This window comes from Corythoichthys intestinalis, chromosome 17, assembly GCF_030265065.1.
Source record: "Corythoichthys intestinalis isolate RoL2023-P3 chromosome 17, ASM3026506v1, whole genome shotgun sequence".
Lineage (NCBI taxonomy): Eukaryota > Metazoa > Chordata > Actinopteri > Syngnathiformes > Syngnathidae > Corythoichthys > Corythoichthys intestinalis.
The window spans coordinates 43,933,934-43,955,466 of NC_080411.1; the positions used below are offsets into that span (position 1 = coordinate 43,933,934).

The window sequence follows — 21,533 nt, forward strand, 5'->3', positions numbered from 1 at the left end:
GGATTTTACCTGGAGTGGGGACTTCATGATAAAGTTGATTGATTGCCGTTGTTTAGATGTAACAACAAAAGATTTTGCAGGGTGAAAGGACAGCCAATTGGACAGAAATACTTCCTGTCACTTTGTTCCAGTTCCAGCTGTGATGTCAGGCATGTGTGGTGACGTGGTCCTAAACACGTAGGCTCTCGGTGTATTTACTATCTACACCAAGTATAACAATTTGTGTGTTTGTGCACGCATGTGGTGGATATTTTTGGCGGAGGGATGTGGAAAAAGTCAAAGAAGAGTGTTATAAGTATTATGCGTAATTCTGTGCTGAGCAGGGTCACAACTTTCACAAGTGTTTTTGAGGGATTTGATCAGGTTTACAGCAATTTCTTCAGTAGCAGTAAAAGATGGGTTAGCAAACTTAGCATGTAACGAAGGCTAAATGTTTGCCAAATACGGTTATGTGTTTGTGTGTATATCTATTAGAAATGGAGCTTCAGTTAATATGCCTGATATGTCTGATTAGGGCGGCACGGTGGCTTAGTGGTTAGCACATCTGCCTCACAGTTCTGAGATCAAGGGTTCAATCCCGGGCTTCGGCCTTCCTGTGTGGAGTTTGCATGTTCTCCCCGTGCCTGCGTGGGTTTCCTCCGGGAACTCCGGTTTCCTCCCACATCCCAAAAACATGCATGGTAGGCTTATTGAACACTCTAAATTGTCCGTAGGTATGAGTGTGTGCGTGAATGGTTGTATGTCTCCTTGTGCAACCAGTTCAGGGTGTCCCCTGCCTACTGCCCGTAGTTGGCTGGGATAGGCTCCAGCACCTCCGCGACCCTCGTGAGGAAAAGCGGCATGGAAAATGAATGGATGAATGAATGTCTGATTAGAATATAGCTGGGATTCACCCATTGCTGGCCAAAAGTACTGGCACCCCTGCAATTCTGTCAGATATTGCTCAATTTCTCCCAGAAAATGATTGCAATTACAAAGGTTTTGGTAGTAATATCTTCATTTATTTTGCCCGCAATGAAAAAAACACAAAAGAGAATGGGAAAAAAATTAAATCATTATCATTGTACTAGGGCTGTCAAAATTATCGCGTTAACGGGCGGTAATTAATTTTTTAAATTAATCACGTTAAAATATTTGACGCAATTAACGCACATGTCCCGCTCAGACAGTATTCTGCCTTTTGGTAAGTTTTACAGCAAGGCTTTTTGTGCTGTCTAACAGCGAACTCTTGTGGTCGCTTTGCGACATGGTTTATTGTTTTCTTGCCAGTTCAACTTCAATATGGCTGCACGACGTCTCGGGCTGACGCCTACGTTGTAATGTTGTGCTTATATGATCCTTGGACAAGATTTGTCCGTAAGTATGGTTGTTGTAAAGAATGTACATATTATGTTAGTAAGCGAAATGTTATATTTTTTGTATGAGACGCTTCTTGTTTATGTTTAGTGAACCTGTATAGCGTGCTAAGCTAACGTTGTTGCTAATGCAATGCTTGTGTACTTTTTTTTGTAGTTTTACGACGGTCTAAAGAGGACAATGGTTTGAGGCCATTTTATTAATAAATCAGATGAAAAAGGAAGAAGTCTGATTATTAAGGCGTCGTTCACTAGCTGTCTAGCTTTGGAAAAAGTAGACGCTTCGGAGTGAGGACAGCATAGACAGATTTAAATGACGGTAGAGTGAAATGCCCACTACAGTCCTTATGTACTGTATGTTGAATGTATATTTCCATCTTGTGTCTTATCTTTCCATTCCAACAATTTATTTTACAGAATATATATATAATTTACAGAAAAATATGGCATATTTTATAGATGGTTTGAATTGCGATTAATTGCGATAAATTACGATTAATTAATTTTTAAGCTGTAATTAACTCGATTAAAATTTTTAATCGTTTGACAGCCCTACATTGTACACAAAACTCCAAAAATGGACCAGACAAAAGCATTGGCACCCTTTGAAAAATCATGTGATGCTTTTCTAATTTGTGTAATTATCAACACCTGTTACTTACCTGTGGCACATAACAGGTGGTGGCAAAAACTAACACTTGCAGCCAGTTAAACGGAATAAAGTTGACTCAACATTTGTCCTGTGTTCTTGTGTGTACCACATTGAGCATGGAGAAAAGAAAGAAGACCAAAGAACTGTCTGAGGCCTTGAGAAGCAAAATTGTGAGGAAGTACTGTATGGGCAATCTCAAGGGTACGAGTCCATCTCCAAAGACCTAAATGTTCCTGTGTCTACCGTGCGCAGTGTCATCAATAAGTGTAAATCCCATGACACTGTGGCTAACTTCCCTAGATGTGGACTGAAAAAAAAAATTGTTGAGAGATTTCAAGGAAAGATTGCGCAGATGGTGGATAAAGAACCATGACTAACAGCCAAACAAGTTCAAGCTGTCCTGCATTCCGAGGGTACAACAGTGTCAACCCGTACTATCCGTCGGCGTCTGAATGAAAAGGGATTCTATGGTAGGATACCCAGGGAGACCCCATTTCTGACCCAGAAAAATAAAAAAGCCAGGCTGGAGTTTGCCAAAACTTATCTGAGAAAGCAAAAACGTTTTGGAAGAATGTTCTCTCATCAGATGAGACAAAAGTAGAGCTTTTTGGGAAAAGGCATCAACATAGAGTTTACAGCAAAAAAAACGAGGCCTTCAAAGAAAAGAACACGGTCCCCACAATCAAGCATGGCATATTTTCCTTGATCTTTTGGGGTTGCTCTGCTCCCTCTGGCACTGGACTGCTTGACCGTGTGCATTGCATTATGACGTCTGAAGACTACCAACAAATTAACAACATAATCTAGGGCAGAGTGAGAAAGCTGGGTCTCCCTCGGAGGTCATGGGTCTTCCAGCAGGACAATGACCCAAAACACACTTGAAAAAGCACTAGAAAATGGTTTGAGAAAAAGCACTGGAGATTTATAAAGTGGCCAGCAATGAGCCCAGACCTGAACCCCATAGAACACCTGTGGAGAGATCTGAAAATGGCAGTTTGTAGAATGCACCCTTCAAATCTCAGAGACCTGGAGCAGTTTGCCAAAGAAGAATGGTCTAAAATTCCAGCAGAGCATCATAAGAAACTCATTGATGGATACCGGAAGCGGTTGTTCGCATTTATTTTGTCTAAAGATTGTGCTACCAAGTATTAGGCTAGGGGTGCCAATACTTTTGTCCGGCCCATTTTTGGAGTTTTGTGTAAAATGAAAAAAAAATTTTTTTTTCATTCTCTTTTGTCTTTTTTTTTTATTGCAAGCAAAATAAATGAAGATATTACTACCAAAGCATCTGCAATTGCAATCATTTTCTGGGAGAAATTGAGCATAATCTGACAGAATTCCAGGGGTGCCAATACTTTTGGCCAGCACTGTAGCTGGAATTCATTCCCCAGCAGGGAATGATCTGTATCAGCAGAGCCTTTCCAACTTAATTTGAGATTGAGTGTTTTGACTGAAAGGTTTCAACTCCATTCGAAAAAATGTCTACCATGACCAGAAAATACCTTTTACCCTCACTGTGCATGAAGTCCAAATGTGTTGAAAAGGATAATGGGGCATGTACTACTTGATGTGTGAGTGGTTTTATTGAACTTTGTTCATGTTTGCATATATCATGCCATTTTGACAAACACTAACAGCAACATTTTTAATATCCTTCTTCCATTTCTTTTAAAATTATGCACTAATCCTTCCTTTTGATAACTTGGCAAAACCTGGAAAAATGTGCTAAGAGTGGCACAGTTTTTCATCATGCTGTACCAGACGCCGTCACGATAACTCGAACTGCAGCAGGACCAGAGTTTCTGTTCCTCATTGATAGAGAAAAAACACAAATCAACAAGTGAGGCAAGAGAGAAGGGGAGGAAGTGACTGGGCAGGGCCAGAGTCACTGGGCAGCTGCCTTCGCCACAGCGTCAGTGCGAGTGTTGCTCTCAGACACGAGGTCAGAGTAGGAAATGTGAGTCACGTACTTAGATATTGCTACAGATGGGCAGAAGGGCAGCATCAAGCAGGACAGCGGCTTTATCATAGTGTACAATCGGTTTTCCATATTTTTTGTTAAATGTCCGGTGTTTCTATATATCCATACATCAAATATCTGGACTCCATGTCGATGGTGGACAGTTTGCATGTTTCAGTCAAGGCCACTGGGGGTGCCAGACAAGTCATTTTAGCATGTGCAAGTCTGTTGCAATTCAGCCAGGGAGTGATGTGCTTTGCCATCCATTGGGAGGAGTAGGAGGAATGTGGCATGACTATAGTGTACAAATTATCAGGGTGCGGCAATGTGTAATCATTTATAGGACTTGGCTGCATTTTGCCCTTAAAATGTGAGCTAGATAAAAATCAATGTGGATGGTAGCACCAAACAGAATGAAGAAAAGTAGGACATGGGCAAGAATAGAAACTTTTTCTAACATCAACATTGCCTCTTTGTCTGCAGGGAGGTAAGCCTGACCTGAACACGACACTGCCTATCAGACAAACGGCATCCATCTTTAAACAGCCTGTTACCAAGGTTACAAGTCACCCGGGAAATAAGGTTAAAACAGACCTGCAGAGAGCAACCGAGCAGCCCAGACAGGTTTAAACACACTTGCACACTCCCTATGTCTGTCTGTCTTGCTCGCTAGCGCTCTTTCCCTGTGAAGTAATTTTAGCGTTCGAAGCTCCTTATCAGTGTAAAGCAGGGGTCCCCAAACTTTTTCCTGTGAGGGCCACATAACCCTTCTCTTCTCTGATGAGGGGCCGGGGTCAGTTTGTAACAGAAAAAGTGTGACGATTGCAGGAGTGCCTAAATGTAAAAATGTATTGTTTTTCAGAAAGCCACAATCAAATAACCCTTTCTGGATTCTTCACGGAACCAAAGTATATAAAATAAAAATGATATAATATAATATAGTATAATATAATATAATTAGGGCTGTCAAACGATTAAAATTTTTAAGCGAGTTAATCACAGCTTAAAAATTAATCGTAATTAATCGCAATTCAAACATCTCTAAAATATGCCTTATTTTTCTGTAAATTATTGTTGGAATGGAAAGATAAGACACAAGACGGATATATACAGTACATTCAACATACTGTACATAAGTACTGTATTTGTTTATTATAACAATAAATCAACAAGATGGCATTAACATTAATATTCTGTCAAAGCAATCCCTGGATAGAACGACTTGTAGTTCTTAAAAGATAGATTTTAGTCCACATTATAGAAATTTTATGTTAAAACCCCTCTTAATGTTTTCGTTTTAATAAAATTGGTAAAATTTTCAATCAAAAAAATTAACTAGTAGCTCACCATTGTTGATGTCAAGAATTACACAATGCTCATGGTGCATAAAATCAGTCGCACCCAAGCGCCAGCAGAGGGAGACAAAAAACAAGTAACAAGTGGACATGACACTGCTGTCATTTTAATCTGTTTGAGCGGGGCATATGCGTTAATTGCGTCAAATATTTTAACGTGATTAATGAAAAAAATTAATTACCGCCCGTTAACGCGATAACTTTGACAGCCCTTAATATAATATAATATAATACAATATAATATAATCAGGGGTGCACATAATTTTTTTGCCCAGGTTCTCAGAGGAGGACCTGGAGATGTGACTTGGTCCTCATTGAGCTTGAGAGCCGACCCACCTGATGCGATAAATTTATGACAAGCTTTACTTAGAGCCAATTAACTTTGATTAATTATATTAACAGTTAATGCTTGATTAACATCAACTGGCACAACAAAATTGCCATTACTTTGAAGTGAAATGTAAAGAAATAAACATAAAAGCACCAATTCAAAATAAAGGGCATTATGCGGCTCCCACATTAACTCCAAGCCTTTTTAAAAGTGGGATGTCCTCCTCATAAGACCTCATTGAACGTGTATGTTTAGCTTTGTAAAATGCGAGCAAAAACACGTTTGTCAGTGCATGTCGCTGTTCATTACCTTTATTCCGCCGTATTCCGCCACATGTCCATAGGGCGAGTGGGGTCCTGTTTGACATCGATAGTTTGCTTAATTGCCACATGCTCTCTGTTTTTTTCGTGCTTTTCAAAGTTTGGATGGCTGAAATTCTTTGACCCTACATAAAATGCGTTGCTCTAATCGGCGACATTGGGACTCTCACGGCACATTTTGTACCGCATTTCCGTGCGAGCATCATTCACTTCTAGCCATGGTACCTCCTGTAGCCACTTTTCAGCAAAAGTCCTTTTTTTCAGTAGCTCCGGTGACGTCCCTGCAAAAGCGTATGGAAGCCGTTGAGGGCCAGCGCGTTTGTCTACGTCCAGTACGCATGTGCGGACCACTTATGTGCACCCCTGAATATAATATAATATAATATAATATCATGTAATGTAATATAATATAATAATACTGTATTAATTAAATAGATAATAACCAAATAACCATTGCTCAGTTCTTCACAGAAAAAAGCCAGGACATAAATAACTCTATTGGAAAAAAAAAAAAAATTTTTTTTTTTTTTTTTTTTTAACAAATTTTTTTTTGTTCAGGGGGCCGGACCAAATGTGGCTGCGGGCCGTATCCGGCCCGCGGGCCGTAGTTTGGGGACCCCTGGTGTAAAGTATCGTTTTCTGAAACGATAAGATATAAGTGGATTCTCAAAAAGGACAGGCTAACCAACCCTTCCTTTATTATCTCCTTACAAACTTAAGTTTCAAGATCAGTGACAACATTTTTTTTGTTAAAATATTTTATTAATGGATACTTTATCCTGTCTTTAGAAGTAAAGTGGTATGAAAAATATCTAAAACATTTGGAATTTCTTACATTGCTGCATAAAATCACCATCAAATGTGATCTGATCTTTGCCAAAATCACACAGATGGAAAAAAAAGTGTTTGCTTTAACTAAAACCACCCAAACATTTATAGATGTTCATATTTTAATGAGGATAATATGCAAAAAATGACAGAAAGGGGAAAAATAAGTAAGGTAACCATCACATTTAATATTTTGTGCAGCAATAACTTCAACCAGATGCTTCCTGTAGCTGCAGCTCAGTCTGGCACATCGATCAGGACTAATCTTGGCCCATTTTTCTCTACAAAACTGCTGTAGTTCAGGAAGATTCCTGGGATGTCTGGCATGAATCGCTGTCTTCAGGCCATGCCACAACATCTCAATGGGGTTCATGTCTGGACTTTGACTTGACCACTCCAGAACGTGTATTTTATTCTTCTGAAACCATTCTGAAGTTGATTTACATCTGTGTTTTGGATCATTGTCTTGTTGCAGCATTCAGCCTCTTTTTAGCTTCAACTGTCTGACAGACGGCCTTAGGTTTTCCTGTATAACATCCTGATAAACGTTTGAATCCATTCTTCCATTAATGATTGCAAGTTGTCCAGGCCCTGATGCAGCAAAACAGCCCCAAATCATGATTCTCCCTCCACCATGCTTCGCGGTGGGGATGAGGTGTTGATGAGCTGTTCCATTTTTCCTCCACACGTGACGTTGTGTGTTACTCCCAAACAATTCAACTTTGGTTTCATCAGTCCACAAAATATTTTGCCAAAACCTCTGTGGAGTGTCCAAGTGCCTTTTTGCGAACATTAAACGAGCAACAATGTTTTTTTTTTTAGACAGCAGTGGCTTCTTCTGTGGAGTCCTCCCATGAACACAATTCTTGGCCATAGTTTTACATGTAGTTGATGTGAGCAAAGAGATATTGAACTGTGCCGGTGATTTCTGTAAGTCTTTAGCAGACACTCTAGGATTATTTTTTACCTTTCAAAGTATTCTGCGCTGAACTCTTCGCGTCATCTTTGGTGGATGGCAACTCCTTGGGAGAGAAGCAACAGTGCCAAACTCTCTCCATTTGTATACAAATGCTTTGATTGTCGATTGATGAACATCCAGACTTTAAGAGATGGTTTTTTATCCTTTCCCAGCTTTATACAAATCAACAATCCTTGATCGCACGTCTTCAGACAGCTCTTTTGACCGAGCCATGATGCACATAAGACAATGGTTCTCATCAAGACAATTCTTACCAGGTGTGTGTTTAATAGTGGGCAGGGCAGCTTTGAACCACTCATCAGTGATTGGGCACACACCTGACTTAATTTTTTTTGGTAAAAATTGGTTTCAATTGCTCTTTAAGTCTCCTTAGGCAGAGGGTTCACTTACCTATTTTTCCCCCATCTGTCATTGTTTGCATTCTATCCTCATTAAAATTTGAAAACCTATAAATGTTTGAGTTGTTTTTAGTTAAAGCAGACACTGCTTTTACATCTGTGTGATTTTGACAAAAATCAGATGACATTTGATGGTGATTTTATGCTGATATGTGAGAAATTCCAAAAGGTTCAGATACTTTTTCATCCAAGTGGATCTTTCACTTTTGCAGTTGTCTTTTTTTTGACTAGTTTTCATTAACACTCAATCTTTGCAGCTCTTTTGGGAAAGGAGGTTGAAAGGGTTGCGATCATCAGATGTCTCGGAGGAAGTTCTACGTACCATGGACCTCCCTAAAGGCCTACAGAGTAAGCTAACATCGACTGAAATCCAATACAAGAATTTTATGGTCAGACTGGACTTTTCTGCCTCTGCAGGCGTTGGTCTTCACTCAAGTGATGAGACTCTGCTGTCTGCCATTGCCAGTGCGCTACACATGAGTTCTGCGCCTATCACGGGACAGACATCTGTGGCGGCTGAGAAGAACCCAGCAATCTGGCTGAACACGTCCCAACCGCTCTGCAAGGCCTTCACCGTGACTGACGAACACATCCGGTGAGAGGCACTCCCTAAGAGGCTTTTCATGTGTGAATTGAATATAAAATGAGCTTTAACAGCAGTGTTTGACCTTTATGACGCCAAAAGACAACAAAATGTCCCAAAAAAAGGATACTAATTATGTCTTTCGCCATGTAGTGGAAGATCATTTAATTGTTCTGCCTGTCATTTTAAAGTTATGCTTTCAGGCACACATTTGTGTTATAGCCTGCGGCTCACTCTCCAGTGAGCCAAAGCTGGAAACCCATGATGGATATATAATAACAGCTGTTTGCTGGCAGAATAAGTGTGCGGGATGCTAACGCATAGACTTCATAATGATATTCAAGTAGGGCTCCATTCCACAATCCGCTTCAGGTATTCACAGTCGGTCGCAGCGACGCATGCAGCGATCCAATGCCGGATTTATGTTGAAAAAGCACAAAAGCTGTACCACATACAAACAGGAAGGATTGTCTCAGGAGTGATTTGTTCGAGGATTCAAGGTAATTATTATATTTTTAGTTCCATTCATGAATTTTGAAACATTGTGAAAAAAAAACAATGGGAGAAATTAGCCGCTACAGCATTGGCATTATACTTCACAGTAATTACGTATAATAAATGTTACCTGCACGTTTTTTTTACTTTTAACCAAGAATCGAGATTCTTTTACATCCATATCTATAAAGAATGCAGAGATTTAAGCATGTATTCACAAGGATTTTCAACGGAAAAAGCTCTTTGTTTACATATGGCGGCCGCTAATTTCCTCACTGACTAGCCTCATAGTTCGCAATATTTACGTAAAATAAATGCTACCTGCACTTTTTTTCTGCTTTTAACCAAGAATTGAGACAGTTTTACGTCCATATCATCGATTTAAGCATTTACTCACGAGAATTTTCACCAGAATAGCTCTGTTTGCATATGGCGGCCGCCACATTGACTGACAGACTAGCATCGTACTTCTACATATTTCCGTAAAATAAATGCTAACTGCACTTTTTTTTTTTTTTTTTTTTGCTTTTAACCAAGAATTGAGACTGTTTTACGTCCATATCTATTAAGATTTCAAGGATTTAGGCATTTACTCAAAAGAATTTATCACGAAAAAAGCTCTTTGTCTATGATTCCACTCGGTCAGTTTTGACGGCCACGCCAACAATGCAGGCCCCATATTAATTGGCCCCGCGCCCTGTGTCCCATCAATATCATTAGGAAGTCTATGGCTAACGTTACTCGACGCATAAACAACGAACAGAAAACGTGCACGGTATGTTAACGTAACATAGCTTTTAAGAGTTATTCAAATAAGAATCGCATAAAGAACATGCTAACAAGTTTCCAAACCACCAGCGTCACTCCAGATCTGTCATTACAATGGTGAAACACAGGGCCGTAGCACCTTCTTGCGGTTTAGTGTGAAAACATGTGAAATGATATGATAATGTGTTAAAATTTCACACATAAATCACTCCAGAGTATAAGCAGTGTTAGATGGGGTACTAGTCTCCGTGTTATGACGTTTTCAACTTACGTGATTTCGAATTTACAACGCTGGAGTCTCGTCCATCATTTTGTTTCCAGTCATTTTTTTAAAAGTCACGTAAACAGTACTATATTTTTTTTCACAATATCTTATTTTTTTTACTTCATTAAGATGACGTGTTCTGTTCTCGCTAAACATGAATTTGTTCAGCTTGACAGAGCAAACAAGGCAATTTTGGTTTTTGAAGCTTTTTACTTCCTTCACTTTTGTCAACTTGTAAAGCTGTAACACATTTATGTTCAAAACGACATGCATTTTAACAATAAACACTTGACACAAAACAATTGGTGTTCAAACGAAACGTCCACGTAGTCTCATCAATATGTACAGTGGTACGAAAAAGTATTTGAACCTTTTGGAATTTCTCACATTTCTTCATAAAATCACCATGAGATGTGATCTGATCCTTGTCAAAATAACACAGATGAAAATACAGTGGTACAGTACAAGGTTCAGATACTTTTTCATACAGCTGTAAAACAAATAGCCCAAAAAAAACAAAAAGCCAAAGTCAAAACAAAATAAAAAAAAAAAAAAAAAAAAAAAACCAAAAGCCAAAACAAAACAAAACCCAACAGAAAAACACCATCTGACAACCTTCTTCCTACAATAATGCCTGAATCAATTTAGTCACGCTGAGTAATATATGTCAAACTAACAATTCAATATAACATCCAGGTGGCTGTAAAGAAAACACAGGAAACACCTGCTAAATGTTTGTCTGCAATGCAGTTCGCACAAACGTGCGTTAAACTCAATTATGCAGTCATAATTTTCTTCCCATCACAACACATCTTAACAGAACACAGAAATGTTGTTATGCTATACAGCGATATTCTGTTTATTTTTCAATGGTCTCTTAACTTTTTTCTTCTTCTTTCTTCCTTTTTAGTATACATAGCCTGTAGTCTAAATGCTACTCTACTAAAATGTTACTCTTGTACTCTGATCTGTTGATCAGCTGACATTGTTGTCACATCATCAAAACATATGAAATGATCAAAATACCCCAAAAATATAACAAGTGGTGCATCAGTAAGAACATCGTGGGTTTAATCTTCAGTTCCCCTTACACTTCCTCTCTCTGACTGTGTGTCATTTGCAGGTTTCTACAGTAATTGTGTCACTTTGGTATTTATTGCGGCTTGCGTCTTTGCTATGACAATGACTGCCTGTTGTGGTTCAAAATCATGCCGCATGGCATCAAATTAAAGCAGCAGTCAAAATACAGCTACGTAATTAGTGTTGTATAAATACCCAGCACGGTTGCTGAAAAATCTGTGGCAGGCTGCTATTTTTCATGATTAAACAATGACATTCAGTAAAATATTAATGAAGTTTTGGCCCTATTTTTCTTCGAATTAATAGTTTACTGGTATATGTCCAGTTCTGCACGGACATTTAATATTACATAATGAAATTCCTAATCCAGTTTGATTGCATGTAGAATGAAATTAGCATCCAGTCTGCAGTGTATGCACAGCATGTTTTGTATGCAGCGATATAACATGGATGTGATTTAGAGCATTAATTCAACTGGCTTCATTTCTTAAAATATGCATGCATGGCGATAGGGGGCACTGTGGGAACACATTTGAACTGACATAGTCTGTGTAAGTGTGAGTCAGTCCAGTGGAGGACAGAGCTAAGGGAACGCTGGCTAAAGCCACTATGCACACTCAGTGGAATATGTCTATCTTCTCTCATTTCTGGCCTTAACTTTTCTTTAATTTCCTTTATTCAATCTGTTCTCCCTAACATTTCCCTGTCCTCCGTCCTTCCAATCTTCCATGTATTGCTTTATCTTCCCCATATTCTTTCATGTACACATATTTTGTGTCCAGCACCCCTTGTCTTTTCCCTCATTTATTCCTACACTTATTGTTTCAGTTCCACATATTTCCAATATGTTATGTTTGTCTTCGTCCGGTCTTTGTTTTTCCATCTCCTTCACTCTTTTCCTATTTTCAACCCCTCCTCCCTCAAGTCTCTGATATCTCCTCACTCCCTCCAGCATTTATGCCTCCTGTGCTCCCCCTTTTCTTATCTCTTTCCTCCATTAATTTCCAATTCTCTCCCTCTTCTCCCCTCTCTCCCTCTGAATGCGCTTGTCATCCTAAATCGCACTCATTTCTTTTCTCCCTCCGTGCCTTGCACTTCTTAGTCTGCCTGTGGACAGATACTCGTTCAAATTGTTTAGACCAAATTGTCCATGGGATGGTTAAGTTTCAACTCCATTTGTTTTTCAACCTTTTCAGCCTCAGGATAGTTTCCAGGAATTGCCTACTCCTTTGTTCCAATACTAGAACATTTGAAATGGGTCTTTGATATAATTTTTCTAATGTGGTGACCATACAGTTCATTTGATAAAAGAACATATCTTTGCTTAAAAAAAAAGTCAGAAAATCAAATCAAAATTTAAAAAAAATCTTGAATTGAATTGGAATTGTGAAAACAATGTACAGTGGTATAAAAAAAGTATCTGAACCTTCTGGAATTTCTCACATTTCTGCATAAAATCACCATCAAATGTGATCTGATCTTTGTCAAAATCACACAGATGAAAATGCAGTGTCTGCTTTAACTAAAACCACCCAAACATTTATAGGCTTTCATATTTAATGAGGATAGCATGCAAACAATGACAGAAGGGGGAAAATAAGTGAACCCTCTGCCTAAAGCAGTGCTTCTCAATTATTTTCTGTCACACCCCCCCAAGGAAGACGTAAATGTTTCGCGCCCCCCCAAACTCTCTGCCGCCACTGTAAATAGTATCATTTGTCTACAAAATTACTATTATAAATACGCATCTGCCTAACATTGTGTCCTTTTTTTCTAATAAAGAAAAAAAGTAACATAGATCAACTTATAATAAAGTATAACTTTATTAACATTGTTTTGTTTGTAACAGAGAAGACTTGACATGCATCAATTTGCCTGAATTAAAAAAAAAAAATTCACATCCAAACTAAAAAATACACTCAAGGTACATTTTTGACCCTTTGATGCAGAAAAATAAAATGTAATAAAATCAGTAAATAATAACAAATTAAAATTGATTAGAAACATTCACTCATGAGGACAATGTGCCAAAAATTTTGACCGAAAAAACAAATCTGAATAAAAGAAGAAGAAAAAAAAGTGTCCTTGGACAGGACAGTTTTTATTTTTGCTGCTCACAGTATTTACCTCCTTTGCAATGGTGTGGAGTTATTTTGCAATTAGCATGCTAACAATGCTCACTGGCTTACTGATATAACACTGAATAAGCAGGACTATTGTTGGCAATATTCGGCACGTTTCCACTGAAAAAATCAAGCGGCTTAACAATGAGATTGGGGTCTAATGTCTTTAAGTGGCGTCTTAATGTCTTTAAGTGGCGTCTTAACTGATTTGGCTTCTGGCTGTCTGCTATAATTATTTTTAGACACAGTAAACAGTGGTCTTTCATCATCACCCACTGTATTAAAAGTCAAAGCTAAAAGGCAAACGGCACGAAAAAAGCGCATTCACGGCGGCCGAGGTAGAACCGTAGCTGAGGGCGGTTGTCGTGACGATCCCAAGCCGAAAATGGCACTTCTCGGGCGGCGACGTGAGAACCGAACAAGACAGTGGGTCGCTGCGTGACTGAGTCCGGTCGGAAAACGGCTTTCGAAAACGGCGGTGGCACACTGCTCTTCATATCTGTTGTCTGTGTGTGCTGAGTGCTCTTCCTTAGTTCAAAAATACTGCGCGCACTCTGAAAATGAGAGCGCCACTGCCACCTACTGAGTGGATGTGCAAGTACACTTTATTCCAGTGCGGCAAAAAAAAACAAAAAAAAAAACATGTTCCCCGAGGTTATATGCGCCCCCCCCGGCATCGCTGCGCGCCCCATTTGAGAAGTACTGGCCTAAAGAGACCTAAAGAGCAATTGAAATAAATTTTCAACTTCAGAATGGTGTCAGAAGGACAACATAAACGTTCTGAAGTGGCCAAGTCAAAGTCCAGACTTGAACCCCATTGAGATGCTGTGGCATGACCTAAAGACAGTAATTCATGCCAGACATCCCAGGAATCTGACTAAACTACAGCAGTTTTGTAGAGAAGAATGGGCCAAGATTAGTCCTGATCGATGTGCAAGACTGATCTGCAGCTACAGGATTACTGCCAAAGGGGGAGGGGGCACAAAATATTAAATGTGATGGTTCACTTACATATTTTCCCCTCTTCTGTTGTGTTTGCATACTATCCTCATTAAAATATGAAAACCTACAGTTCGGGTGGTTTAAGTTAAATCAGACGCTGCTTTTTTCATCTGTGTGATTTTGACAAAGATCAGATCACATTTGATGGTGATTTTATGCAGAAATGTGATAAATTCCAAAAGGTTCAGATACAGTACTTTTTCATACCACTGTACAATCATTCAACTCCATTTCATTCTAATGTTACAAATGTAAATATGATCAAATTTTCACAAATCAGCATAAGGGCTGCAGCTATCGATTATTTAAGTAATAGATTAATCTGTCAACTAGTTAGTTTGAATAATTGAGTAATTGGATTAGGAACATTTTTAATGTGTTGCAGAATAAATTTTTGGAGATGTAAAGCAAAGGCTTGCTAAGATTGCACTTTCAAAAGAGCATTAAATTCAAATAAGAAATAAAATTTTCGAGTGTTTCTTCAAAATATGCAGAATTACACTTGCATTTCATAAGAGCAATAAATGCATTTAAAAACAAATTAAAATACCTGATCTTAGCCTCAAATGCTATAGAAAAAAGTACAACAAAAGAACAACTGGCTAACTTGCATAGCAAAGTCCGCTAGCTTAAATGCTATAAAATGTTTAAAAATGTTTAATTTTTTTTTTTTAACAATGCTCTTTACAAATAATTTAAAAACATTTAAAAACTGCAAAATATACCTATAAACCAAATTGCAAATGCATAAAACACCATATTAGCTCGTACAAAATCTTACCTTATGTTGTTCTTAACAGGGAGCATCTGGGTTCAGCCATGTTTAATGAGTTACATCATATTCACTGTTGCTACTAGAGGGCAGTATATCCACCCACATCAATAAAACTAAATGCAAACTCTTTCAAAACAAGCCATTACAATGTCACTCTAATTAAACGAATACTCGAAGCAGCAAAATTTGATTCAAAGCTTTTTTCTTATAGAATTACTTGAGTTAATCGATTAATCGTTGCAGCACTAAGTATCACATCATCGTAGATGCAATGTTGGTGCACATGGGTGTTAATATTTGCTATAATTCAATATTTTAATGTGACTTAATGTTCGAAAACAGAGACCAATTCTCACCAAAATATATGTGGAAATGCTTCAATTCACTTCTACCACTTCAATACACAGCTGTACTTCTACTTACGAAATTAATTGTTTCTGGAAGTAGTTTCTTAACCTGAAAATTCTGTAAGTAGAGACGCGTTTTACATGTAAATGCCCTAATCTGTTCCAAGCCCCCCAAAATTCAGACACACAGTGTAATAAATACATCTTACAATGAGAGTATTATTACAATAAACACAATGAGAGTTGTGCATATTGTAAAAAAAAAAATAATAATAATAAAGAATAAAAATTATGGTCATTTACCTTTTAACTGCAGTCCTCATCTCCTTTTGCCCTCATCAATCACCAATATTGTTTGACTTTTTGGACAAATTCGTTGGCCGCTTTATGGTCTGCGCTCTTGGCTCACCATGCCGACAGACAGAGTGAATTCCAGTACTCTTTTTGAACTTCTCGAACTATCCACGTGAAGCCTTAAAATCCCAGTGATGTTCTTGCGCTGATGTTGTAATAACGTTCCGATTGTTGATGTATTACGGCCATTTCTTTGGCGAGATCAATCAAACCCACTCCTTTTTAATTATTTTCTATTATCTCTTGCTTTGTTTGTATTAACAAAATAACTCATTTTCTCTTCCTCCTTTCACCATCACTTTTTTGAGGGCCATAGTGAATAAAAGTTCATACGTGCGCTCACGAGAAGCCGCCTGAGATACCTTAGCCGGAGGTGCTAATGAAGAGGATGCGACATACACATACATTGTACAGTGTTAGCCAGTTGGATGTCAGGAAGATGGGCAGTTTTGTCCCTGTTTAGACATTTCATAACCTGAAAATATCGTTCGTAAGTAGAGGTACCACTGTACATAAATAAAATGAAAAATGTTGGGGGGGTTTGTGATATTTATGCATGTTTTAGCCTGTCAAGCTAATATTCTGTTTGAAAAAAAGTTTTAATGTGAGCTCCTCACTCATTTAAGTTGTTTAAAATATAGGGAGCAGGAGCTGAAGGTACACCAAGCAAGGAGGAGTCTGGAGGAAGCACTGATGGCTAACAGCTTGGCACAGGCTGCTGAAAGTAGGAAAGCGTTGTCGGAAGGGAAGGCGGCTTGAAAACAAAGAAGATAAGACAGGTAAAGATATTTACTTATATTCAACATCTTAAAAGCAAATATGAAGAATTTGCCCACTCTCTCGTTTGTTTTTTTCATCTTCATTTATAAAGCATCACGCGTATTCCTTGTCATTTTCTGAGCTCTTCTGCAAAGTAGTCCACTTTTACCAAAAAGTTTGCATGCTGAATGCAATTACATAAATTAAAAGATAAAATCAAAAACTGCTCAGACATGTTCAGTAGAGCTGTCCCGACTAATCGACGTAATTGATGACATAAATGCGTCCACGAGCACAACATCCCGTCGACGGTTAATGAAGGGTTAAAAAAATAAATGCGTGGAAAGTTGAGAATGTTCGACGCTCGGTATGCAAGCGGGAAAAGTGTCACAAAGCCAAAAAAAGCGCACCAGAGTGACCAAAATATTGACTTTTTTCAACATAACAAAGGAGGTTTTACACTGTTGTGTCCTGTCCCTTCAATGCCAAGCTTGCATACAAGGCTCTTCGCGGGCTGTGAATGAACACCTAAAGCGCTGTAACCCAGTTGTAATATAGGAAGACAACAGGAGACAACAAGCTGGCAGATCGTAACTCCATCTAACTAACTAACGACATGTTTTTTTGAGGTTGCTTAGCCTGTCGCGATAGTCAATCTATCGCACGGTAAATAAAAATGAGAGCGGTAATTTATTGCCGCGTGTGTCAGTGCGTGCATACATTTCTGCATGTGTGTTGATGGCATATGAGACTCCAGTTCCTTTCACAGATATTTATTGGTCATCAACACGCCGTAGAATTCAAGTTCAGACATACAAAATAAGGAAACACATTTATATTAAACACTGTAAAGGTTAGTATTGCTACATTGCAGCTAATGGGGAATAAAGACAACCTACTTTAGCCTGCTATAAAATATTGGCAGTCTGCTCCAAAATGCAAACTTGTGGTTAAAACGTGACACTTCAAACATGAAAAATCGCTTGTTAACAGCATTTGCAATATATATCTGACACCACATGCATTGACAAAAAGCTTACGGTTAGCAGTTTATTGAACGTACTTCCGGTGAACATTTCAAAATAAAAGCACGTCATGTTCCTTATATAAATAACGATTTCTCGAGTAATCCCCCATTCTTCAGAATTCAGATTCTACACTAAGAATAGCTTTTAAATGACACCCTTCATGAAAAATCTGATTAACAATGAATAATTATTATAATACTATTATATATAATAGTATACTATAATATTAATGCTAAATAAATTTTTTTAAGAATTGTTTTGAATCATATTGGAAACGCGAAGTCAATGTTCTTAATCTGTTTGCATTCCATTCTTTGGCACTAGTTAATGCTATCAGCATTTTACCTCATTGTTTATTTGTGATTTATTCTGTTATTTACGTGTTTATTTGTACTTTAATAAAGAGTTTAAGTGCTCCAAAATGTTTTTGTGACTTAATAAGCGTCAACAAAAATGCCATTGCTAAACTAGTTCAAAAAAATATATAAATAGATAAATAAATAAATAAATAAATAAATAAATAAATAAATAAATAAATAAATAAATTGGATTAGTCGACTACTCGGCTACGTCGGCTGACTATTCGGGAGAAAATGTGTCGTTTGGGACAGCCCTAATGTTCATATACCTCACAGGTGTTTGCATTTGTTGGAGTAATATAAAAGTTAAAAGACTTTTAAAAATACATTTTTTTAATTACATGCAGATAGTTGCTATTTCTTAACTTTAGTTCAACTCAGTTCAACTTTCACAGGATATAGCATTTGTTTGGTAATGTACCACTTATTCAGTTATGATTAGTGGGGAACTGGAGATAATCAAAGGCGTGAAAGACAGACTTCGCACCGGTCTGCAGGGCAGTCTTATCAGAGGGCACGTATACAGTACAGACTGGCAACCATTCACTCATACTCACTGAGAGAGAATTAAATCCACATGACCTATACACAAGTCATGCAAATATACTGTACCTTCGAGTAAATATTTTCCTCCCATTTTGAAACCTGCAGTTTATAGCCCAGTGCGGTTCATTCATGAATTATTACAGGTTCATCAAAGGAGCTGCATGTATTTCGAAGTGAATATCCCATAATGCACCTGTGACTGATTGGCTACCATTGACGGCGATAGACGTCCAATCCATTCGAATTGAAAGGGTTGGCAGCAATGTTCCCTCTAATTTTTCATGTGTCTGAGCAGACACACCAGCTCCCTGAGCACACTGAGGACCACTATGAGCAACATCAAATGTGTGCCTTGTGGCCACACACCAGTATCATGCCTTTTCAAAACCTTGGATCATAGCAAGTTACATGGCTTATTAAAAGAATCAAATTACAGCAGCAATTTTCACTAGTTTACTTTTAATATAGTTGATTTGGCCCACTTAAAATGAAAAATCTCGTTCTTCATGAGATGTGTATTATGTTATTTGTGAAAGTCATGCTTTAACAATGAGAAAGAGTCCTGCTTTGGACTTAGTAAGGTCCAGTTGTGGCATGGGTGAGTTAATAAATAAAACATAATGATCAACCACAATGGGAGTATATTAACATCCTACATTACAACTGTTCAGTCAGTAAGGACACTCAAGATTCCTATTCTCCATCTTTTAGCAGCTTTACAGGGCAGGTTTACAAAAAAAAAGAAAAAAAAATCACGTACTAATACAGCCATTCCATTTTATGATTCCAAAACAAAGAAGCAAAATGGTACAGAAACAATATTATTAGCCTAATTTACAAGATTATATCAGTTTTTAACTTGCGCTTGCACAAATTGGCAGCGGAATGTGGCTTCAGCAAAACAGCACAGGAATCGTGCTCACTTTACACTCTATCTCCACACTCCTCAGGTCATGCATATATACTGTACATTCCTGGTGTAAGTAACCGACCAATGGGAGCGCCATGAACCAGAAGGCGCGTTGCATCGCCGTATCGAATGCACTACTGTTGAATTTTAATTTGTACGCTGCATAGATTTTCTTGGGCGCTGAGTCTTTACAAGTAGTTACTAGTAATTCCCTTTTTTATGGCATCACACCAGCCAAATGTGCTGCAGGGTTTTGTTGCTGCACCAGGGAGAGGCGTGTGAGCCTTTTTGAGTTTTAAAAAGTTCCCATTCACCCCGAGATTGGCTAAAACAAGTCCGACAACTGTGGGACCATTAGACTTACGAGGAAGTGAGTAAACATTGTGTTTTGTATTATGTCAAATACTGGGATCATGGCACACATTTTAATACAGAGGTGGCTTGCATTTTGTGGCTGACAATGCTCCTTGTCCACCGAGAATGCCACTCGGCCAAGGATCGGCGGCTTGTCGCACACCCCCCTCGGTCCTCTTTGCGTGCACGCCGGGAGAGCGCGATACTCGGCTTGTGCTCGTGTGGTTCTCCATATCGTCCAGACTTTCAGCCCTCTCTGCCCTCTTCGTGTGGCCGGCAATAGACCACTATCCTTGGTTTGGGCTCAGGCAGCTACGCACTCCTCCGACGTTGGCCGATTTGTCCGGCGGTTAGTCTCCAGCTGCTTCCCTGAGCTCTCCTGCCCACAGCAGGGGAATGACAAGCTGTAACTCGCTCGCTGCCGTGGGGGCTGCCGATCTGCGAAGACAATGGACAATCCCGCCGCCGTGTGATATGGTCTGAGCTAGTTTTGTGTGTTTTTTAGCTTCAAAAGGCGAGAATAAGCCTTTGAAACGCCGCTCGATTTGGATGAGCACGTCGGCTAGCTGTCATGCCTTCTGGTTTGCTTACACTCTCCGAAGCCAGGCAGGGAAATGACAAAAGCCGGACAAGGTCTGGTGGCATAAAATATGGTTCGGGAGGTGCAAGTAGTTGACAGTTTTGACCATTATGAAGTATTTTTGCTATGTCATACTGAATAACTGCATTTTTATAAAATAATTGCATTTAGCACAAGACTGTTATTTGCCATGACCATATCATTTATTTGTACCAGTAAATAAAAAAATAGATAAAAAGAATATCCTGTAAAAATATTGGAGTAGACAGATTGAAACAGTGACATTTTGCTGCTCTCTTCGTCGCCTTTTCTTCGTACTGAATAATTCCCCATCAATGGGCTGAATTCTAAATCAGATGAAATCGTGACCCTGCCGCCGTCATCCTCCAGCCGGGGACGCTAGAGCGCCCATAATGACAGGCAGGGGTAAACGGCAGTTTAAAAGACTAGTTTCTCATCATCTGTGCTTTGCCAAATTGTTATACAGTATATAGTCAAATTGTCTCAAAATATGATTCTAATTCACGTAATAAAGCTATTTAGGATTTTTTTTATGCGGTCACTGTTGCAGCAAGGAAGGCAAAGTTGATGTGGACTAAATTGCGTGTGAAGTGAGTGAGTGTGAGTGTGAAGTGATATATATTAGTGATGTGTCGGTCGCGAACGAGCCGGTACAAAGAGCCGGCTCTTTGAAGTGAACGAAGGGAGCCGGCACAACACCGGCACCCTCCCTCGAGAGCCGGTGTAGGTTCACTATCCTCTTCCCCTCACTATCCACTCGCTCTCGCTATATGATTGGCCGAAGAGTCGAAATGCTCTCCCGTGAAATGCCTGTTTAAAAATGTTCCCGTTGTTACCTCTTGCGTTCGCTTAAAAGTGCCCATTTAAAAAGGAAAAGCGATGGATGATACTACACACAGAGCGTATTATTAACAAATGCTAAAGTTGTATAATCATATAGCGAGAATAAGGAACATCACTGACAAGTGCAGGCCCCCGCCAGTGGATAGTGAGGGGAATAGGATAG

At 38.8% G+C, this 21,533-nt stretch overlaps 1 protein-coding gene across 1 annotated transcript in view; it reads left to right on the forward strand.

Moving 5' to 3' along the window:
* Window positions 1–21,533, forward strand: part of mbd2 (methyl-CpG binding domain protein 2) — a 46,739-nt gene that overhangs the window by 10,700 nt on the left and 14,506 nt on the right. The window contains exons 3-6 of the mRNA XM_057818182.1: window positions 4,451–4,591; window positions 8,436–8,526; window positions 8,596–8,773; window positions 16,612–16,749. Of these exons, the coding sequence (XP_057674165.1) occupies window positions 4,451–4,591; window positions 8,436–8,526; window positions 8,596–8,773; window positions 16,612–16,729 (528 nt within the window). The 3' untranslated portion in view covers window positions 16,730–16,749. The remainder of the gene's footprint in view (window positions 1–4,450; window positions 4,592–8,435; window positions 8,527–8,595; window positions 8,774–16,611; window positions 16,750–21,533) is intronic.